General features: G+C 32.1%; 1 protein-coding gene across 1 annotated transcript; it reads right to left on the bottom strand.

Moving 5' to 3' along the window:
* Positions 1-163: 163 nt before the first annotated feature.
* On the bottom strand, positions 164-3,986 carry LOC111988800 ((3S,6E)-nerolidol synthase 2, chloroplastic/mitochondrial-like). The gene is made up of 6 exons (XM_065760376.1): positions 3,757-3,986; positions 3,392-3,656; positions 2,803-3,175; positions 2,296-2,514; positions 2,077-2,215; positions 164-1,801 (listed from the first exon to the last, which is right to left on the bottom strand). Exons 1-6 carry the CDS (start codon positions 3,949-3,951, stop codon positions 1,454-1,456), a joined length of 1,539 nt encoding a protein of 512 aa, XP_065616448.1. The 5' UTR covers positions 3,952-3,986; the 3' UTR covers positions 164-1,453.
* Between the last annotated feature and the right edge of the window lie 4,197 nt (positions 3,987-8,183).

Raw genomic sequence — 8,183 nt, 5'->3', positions numbered from 1 at the left:
GGTTTTTTTTTTTCTTCTTTTCTTTTCCATTCTCCTTTCTTTTCTTTTTTCTTTTCTTTTCTTTTCACGTTGGTTTTTGGGTTTGGTTTCCTGGGCTTGGGTTCTTCTTCTTCTTTTTTCTTTTTTTTTCTTCTTCTTTTCTTTCCTTTTCACTGGGTTTCCATTCTTTTTTTTTTTTTTCTTCTTCTTCTTTCACTGGGTTTGGTCTTCAGTTCATCCCTTTTTTTTTTTCCTTTTCCTGGGTTCGGTCTCCCTGGTGTTCATCCTCTCTTTTTTTTTTTCTTTCTTTTTTTTTTCCTTTTCCTAGGTTCGGCCTCCCGGTGTTCTTCCCTTTTTTTTTTCTTTTTTTTCACTGGGTTCGGTGATCTGAGTATTTTTTTTCTTCCTTTCTTCTTTCAATGGTTCGGGTTTGTGGGAACTGGGTTTTCCTGGGTTCCTAATATCAACATCAATGGCCTGGGCAGATTTGAGTTTGCTTTTTTTTTTCTTTTTTCTTTTTTTTTCATGATTGAGAAATCTGGGTTTGTTCTAGAATATATTTATGCATGTTTAATTTTGTTCTGGATGAGAAATCTGAGATGATAGAGGTGAAAAGGGAGAAAAATGAAAAATGAAAAAAGAACGAACTGAAGAACTGAGAAAGAAGAAAGAAAAATGGAGAAAAAAAAATCTGACCAAGTGACAAAGGTGGGGTCCATGAATAGTATGAAAAATATTGAGTTATTGAAATAGAGTGATGGTGCCAAACAAGTGTATATTTTAGAGTGACGAGTGATGAGTGATGAGTGATGAAAATTGAGTGACGAAAATTGAGTGAGCAAAAAAAGGTGGCCAAACAGGGGCTTAAGCACCTACAATTCCCTTTCTTACAAGACTTCTTTATTAAATTTCGTACGAGAGGTTCCTTTCTGACATGAAAGTGACTATAGTCATTTTTTGAACTTGTGTCATATTAGTGTTGTAGTTAATATTCACCAACACTTGAGTTCCATAAAATTTTCTTGATGTGTTTATTGAATTTGGTACGAAAGGTTATACTTTCCGACCAATTTTACATGAAAGTGACATATGATCAATTTTTGGATATGAGTTGTATTTATTTCTTGTTCTCTGTCATGAAATAACATTGATTCAAACCAAACTTGTATGTATTTTATTTCTTAAATTATGGATAACAATGAGAGTGTTGATCACAATTCTGAGACTCAAGAACCACTAATCTGTCAAGTTAAAAAAAAAAGAAAAAAAAAAATCTAGGATCTATCCAATTTTAGATTCAATTTAAGAAAACATATGTTAAATTAGTTGATTATGATCCACCACTCATAATAATAAATAGACAGTACGGACTATTTTGTATTATGTTGGGATGATAAAGTAAACAAAATGCAGGTCAAGTGGTCCACTATAATCCAACTAATTGAAAAGGATGGTTGCATTTGCATGGTGAAGATTAACAGTGACACAAAATATCGAGTTTATAACACAAACTCAATTTATTTACCTGTTGAGCAAAAAAGAAATATAAAAACTGTTGTGCATATATACTTACTGTTGCACTTCCCAAGTCATCCCAGAGTCGAAGAATTGTGGCCACAGAAGACATAATGTCCGGAATGCTATCGACAATATCTGTAGTTTCTTTGGTCATATGTTGACCCAAAAGATAGAAAATGTGAACTAGTACCACATGTACCCCAGAACTAATCACTCCATTCTTCAAATACTCTTCTGATTTTGGTGAGTGCCCAGAAGCAAACCACTGTGCTTCCACTAGGAATGCATTGCACAAAGTTGCCCACTGTAACAATCATAGAATATCATGCTTTTAATTTGCATAAGGATGTGTTTTTCTTTTATGTGCCTTAGAGTATACATTAATAAATTATTTTTGAAAACTTTTTATACCAAATTGAAAAAATTATCAAACATTCTTTTTACAGTTTTTTCAATTCTCATAAAAAATTTCATAAAATGATTAACTAATATATGATTTAAAGGCATTCCTTAACAATTTTTTTTTTTAATCTTTTATATAGACGAAGAAGTAAATATAATGCTATCATTGACATATACCGTCTTTCTTAGTGAGTCTTGGGGGTTCCATCCATGCTTTTGATATATCTTGTGGCTAATTTCATTTGTAATGTCACTAAGAGCATTGAAGCAAATCTTCATGTATTCGGGTAATTGCTCAAGACCAGTAAAATCCCATCTGTATATAACAATTTATTAATCAATAAGAATTGTTGAGAGAGAGGGAGAGAGCAAATTAATAGTGCAGTAGATGCATACTTGTTGATAGCTTCTGTGAAGAGAGTGAGTTCCTCAAGTGTGCCATGAACATCGAAAATGTCGTCTATTATGTAGATAAAAGAAATGGGTTTTGTGAGGTCAATCCTTTGGTCTGACAACTCTGGATCTGTAAGACAGGCCATTGAACAAATGTACCATTTGAGTGGTTGGTCCCTGGCAAATTCTAATTCCTCAGCTAACCCAAGATCACTCCACCATCTGAGATAATAAAGATTGGTGGGAATTATTAGCAAAAAAAAAAATTGTTAAAATTACTGTAAATTTCGCTATAAAAAGTTTATAAACCATCGTTGAAATTAATATTATTGATTCTAATATTCCACATCAACAACATAATAATTCGATATTTTAATTAATTTTTAGTTGCATGTTTGAAAATTAAAATTTTAATTTATAAAATTAGTATACTAAAATATGTAATATTACTAATTAAGAAATAAGGTCAACAATAAAAGACAACTGTAGTCAAGGTATTATGAAACGTACTTGGAAATTTGAACAATTTCTTTTTGGTACTTTGATTGGACCACATTGAAATCCATTTTTGCTAATTGCTGAAAATCATTAAACCATCCACTTGTCTCTTTGATATTATCAAAAAAGTTTTTGGCCATAAACCTTGCCAAGCTCCTGTGATAAGGATGCCTCAGAGTATTTCCGACAACTTTGGCTTGGTTGTAATCAAGATGGCTCATCCATTCATTTAGGAGCTGCTGACTAAAGTCTCCAGCTTCAACAAGTGTGTTTTCACCTTCTATACATAGCTGTGAAGCTTCAAATAAACCCATCAATCCATTGATGTCTTCTTTCACTTCTTTGTTAAATATTCCCTTCTTGTCTTTGAAGCAGTTAAATACATCTATTCCAAACAATAAAAGCTTTATCATAATTTTTAATACTAAGGTAAACTATAACAGATAAATTATGACTTGTCTTAGGAATTAGTCTAGGTTCACTACTTTGAGGTTTGAGGTTCACCATTTTGAGACTATGATATTTTATCATTCGAAAATGATCAATTTAATCATTTAATCATTATTCTAATAATAACATTGCTAACAAAAGCAATACCCACCAGCAGGCACATGGTATCCTTGTTGTCTCAATAGGCGGAAGCGTAGCGCAACCTCATTGAGACATTGACCACAGTCATCATGAGCACTAGATTCTACATATTGCCTATGTAAAATTGTTTCAATCTCCTCCTGGAAATGGTAGTCTATGCCCAAGCGTTGGACAGCATCAATCATCTTTAGACCTTCAACTGGATTTTCTCCTAGATCCCTCAGCAGATGTCTGCATACTTTCAATTTTTTAGCATGTTTGAGACTAAAATCACCCTGCAGACAAAGAGATGTAGCTTTAGGAACTGGAAAATTACAAGTTCTAGTGAATTAATAAAATTTGGGAATCACAAACCAAAGGTGACACAAAACTTACTGTGTCATATTGAATTCCATAGTTTTGACGTTTTAAGGGTGTAGAAGCCAATGTTTGCTCATGGGCAATGCTCCATTTGGGAGCACTAGGCAAAGAGGTCAGGCTAAAGGGGTTTGCATTGCCAGTTTGTGGAATTCTTTTTGGAGCAACTGGAGGATTGGAGGAAGCAAAGAAAGCTGTAGTAGACAATGCCATGGAGAATGTCACAAAGTGAATACTAGACGGAGATTTTTTTGGTTGGAGTTTGATGTAGAAAAGAATTCTAGATCCAATTTTATAGGATGCCCATGGTCGAAAGGTAATGGTTCAGCTTTCAACAACGTTGTGATCTAGTGAGACCATGTTTTGCACGTTTCTATGGTGCAAAACATGGTCCCACTAAACTGTCCTTCCAAAAACAAAATCTTTTAAACATGTGCTCCCTATTGCCTTTTTTTCTTTTTTTTTTTTTCTTTTTTTTTTCTTTTTTTTTTTTTTTAAGTGTGTGTGTAGTATTGGCACAAGCGTCTTGAGCCTCGTCCACTAACCTGTGATGATTTTTACCTTTTATGGAAGCAAGATTTATACCTAAATTCTTTAGTAAATGAAAAAAAAAAGTTTTGAATAATATTAGGGACACATAAAAATGAAAAACTTTACACCATAATTTGCCACGTAACAAATTGTGAGCGGTGAAAAATGTATCTTCACATGACTCTGTGCATTTTTATATATCCATAACATTATTCTTAGTCCCTGCATCCATTTGGGTTTAGCTAATAAGTGACATCATACCAACTTAACACGGTCATGTAATAGATACGTGTTTGGCGTGGTTTAGCTAGCTAATAGGTGTCCACAATTCTTCGTTTATTGCTAGGAAAGCGGTTCTGATTGGTATATGTTTAAATTGATTTTCCTACAACCTTTTAAACATGAAATTTTTTTTTTTTTTTCCTTCTTCTTCTTCTTCCCTTTTTTTTTTTTTAACATACGTATTTCATTTGCTCCTAAAATTTTCTAACTTAAAATATATATATATATATATATGAAAAAGAGTGCATACTAGGGGTGTGCGCAGTTTGGTCGGCTCAGTTTTTTTCTCAAATTTGTTACCAAACCGATAAGAATTGGTTTTCTCATAATTAAAACCAATGCGTACAGTCAGTTTTCCGACCTATAGCAGTGCGGTTTGGTCGGCCCAGTTTAATCAGTTTGGTCGGTTTGAAACATTAAAAATTCTATTTGTTTTTTTTTTTATTAAAATAAAAAAGAATCTGTTCAACCTATTCAGTATTCACACATAAAATCTATTCAAAAATCTATACAATCTCATCAAAAAATAGCAACAAAATCTGTTCAAATTTCACAAAAACTTCATAAAAACATTTGTTCAACTTGTTCACACAAATCTGTTCAACCTATTCAAAAAACAACAACAAAATATGTTCAAATTTTACAAAAACTTCATAAAAAAATCTGTTCAACCTGTTCACACATAAAATCTGTTCAAAAACCTATTCAGTCTATTCAAAAATCTACTCAATCTGTTTAATATGTTCAAATTTGTTCACACATAAACAATAATGATCCAAATTTCATCATTTCATTCACACATAAACAATTTGTGCAAATTTTTTACGCAGCAAACTACCCAAACAGTTTCACACAAACAAGCTGTCCAAATTTTTTCATTTCATTCACCATGCAAAAATGTTTTAAAATTGCATCAATAAGAGCTCAACTCCCAAAATACTATCATGTGGCATATAATATCATTAGTGTCACTGTGAGTGTTAGTGTCAATAACACTAAGCATTAATGTATCCACTTAATAACGTATTACAAAACCATTTGTTGCTATCCACAAATGCCAAAAGAAAGATATACAAATTAAATTAGCATTTAGGCAAAAGAATGCTAATTTCTTGTATCCCTAATGATAATCCCACCTATAAGTACCTAAATAACTACCATTAGTGAAAAGTTCACTGCCAATAACATGCATAAATATAATTAGCATATAGGTAAAAGATTGCTAATTCCTGTAAGTCCTTTGTCCAGTAAGTCCATGCACTATGCATCATTCTAGAACTCTTACAAAATACTAAACAAAACAAAATAAACACGTGTTAATAACAATAAAATGTTTATGAATAATAAAATATTTATAATTAGCACAAACGAATGATAATAGCAAGTATACTTGCATAATACTAATTACTAACTAACTCCAAGCAAAGAGCAGCACATCACTCATCATCATCCAACACAACGGTGGTTGATCCTCTTCCATAGGCATTGAGCAAACCGATGCAATTTCTACAATCCCATTCAAAACAAAATGATTCTTATGCATTGAGCAAATAAATAAACAATTGATACATACAACAAACAAAATGAACATATATATATTTTTACCAGTGTCAATTTCAAAACCATCCATATCCTCCACATTATCCATGCACTCCCAAAGCTTTATTGGTCTTTTTTCTTTGCATCATTCAACCAATTCTAGGCATAAATAAGGGCTTCAACTGTATTAGGAGATAGAGAACTGCGAAATGAATCCAAAACACCCCCCTTTCTAAAAGTAGACTCGAATACAACTATAGAGACAGGAATAGCCAGAGCAATTTGGGAAATGGCTCGATATCTAGAAGAATTTATTTTTCACCACATCAAGATGTAAAAATCTTCCACATCAGGGTCCTCAAAAGATTCCATCAAATACCTATCCAACTCAGATTTGCTTTCCACACTATCCTCATTTGCCAAGTGTTGTTTAAACCTATTATTATAGCTTTTAATTCGATCAGACAATGAAGCATTACCAATACTTGGTCTGGAGTCCCTAGACAATGAAGCACCACTACCACTAACACTAGAATTTGAAACTCCATTTTGACCCACTCTCTCCACATACAACCTTTTCAATGCATCCCAAACCTTAGAGCTCACCGTATCCCCCATGTCCTTTCTATACCACTCCCTAAACCAAAACTTGACATACTTCAATCTATATCTTGGGTTAAGAACAACAGTAACAAAAAGCATCAAATTAATATTATCTATATTTCCCCAATACTTATCATTTTTTTTTCATCTTTACCGTCATACTCCTCAAAAGTGGATCCCTATCAACACTACACAACTGCTGCAATTGATCTTCAATGCTAATTAGCTCATGGAAGTATGTATTAGAAGTGACAAACAAAGACCAAGAAAAACTAAGTGTCGCCTCATAAAATATGCCAAGAAATTTCACAAAGGTCTTGACATTTTTCCAATCAAGATAGTTTGGAGGACCAATGGACTTTTTCCCATTTCCATCCGATTCACAAAAATAAAGTTTGTAATGCCACCCTCCTTTTTCAACCTATCAAATGCTCTCACAAATTTTAAAGCACAATCTAACATGAGATAAGTTGAATCAATTTTTTTGAAAATTTTAAATAGTATATAGGATGAACAAAAAAAAAAAAAAAAATCCACAATTCACCAATATCATAATTCAATAATTCATAACCAAAAAAATCTCATAGAAAAAAAAAAAAAAATCCCTTACAGGGTTTACAACAATTTATGTGACTTTTTAAATTGATTTATAAACTATGGGAAAGTGAATTACAATATTTATATTTTTTGCAAAAGATAAAATGCCAAAATTCTTTTAGAAGCCTATATTGATGACGTAGCATTACCAACTCTTAATATTGATATCTCAATTTTTTTTAAATCCTCGAAAAAAGTTTTGAAAAACTTCATTAGTGTGAGTTTTAGTTGCATCTAAGAGTATGAGATTATCATATTAGTGAGTTGGTCAACATGATAAAATCAACATATTAATTCCAATTACCCAAAATCTGAAGATCTGAAGTCCTCTTCTTCTTCAAAAAAGGTTAGAATATCATGTTATAACTTTCAACTTTTTTTGTTCATATTATACCATTCTTGACTTAAATATTTAGGTAATAAAGTGCATTTTTTATTTACCATGATTTTTTTTTTAATAAACCATGTCACAAGAAATTTTTTTGGTTCATGCTTTGGCCCTCCCTAGATTTAAATCCTGGTTCCCTCCCTGTTTAGCATACCCACTGTTTTAATATTAAAAACAAAAGCCAAAAATATAAAATACAAATTTAAGGACTAATAAATAACTAGATAAAGCCATGGGTAGAGATAGAGTGACATGAAGACGTTGTAGAACGTTAAATGAAAAGCACCAGTTTACTATTACCAAAATAAAAGACCCGAGAATAAAAAAAAACATTTATAAGAGAGAAAAAGAGAGGAATCTCCACCACTACCATCATGCTAGCCTCCACCACCATCAAATCGCTTAAACCCCTACGAGTAATTTTTTTTTTTATCATTATTTTTTCTTTTTAAATTAGGGGTTTAACTATGATTTAGGTTTGAGTAATTTGGCTGGATAGTTTTTG

Source organism: Quercus suber, unplaced genomic scaffold, assembly GCF_002906115.3.
Source record: "Quercus suber isolate HL8 unplaced genomic scaffold, Cork oak 2.0 scaffold_364, whole genome shotgun sequence".
Taxonomy (NCBI): domain Eukaryota; kingdom Viridiplantae; phylum Streptophyta; class Magnoliopsida; order Fagales; family Fagaceae; genus Quercus; species Quercus suber.
This window is presented reverse-complemented; position numbering and strand designations above follow the sequence as displayed.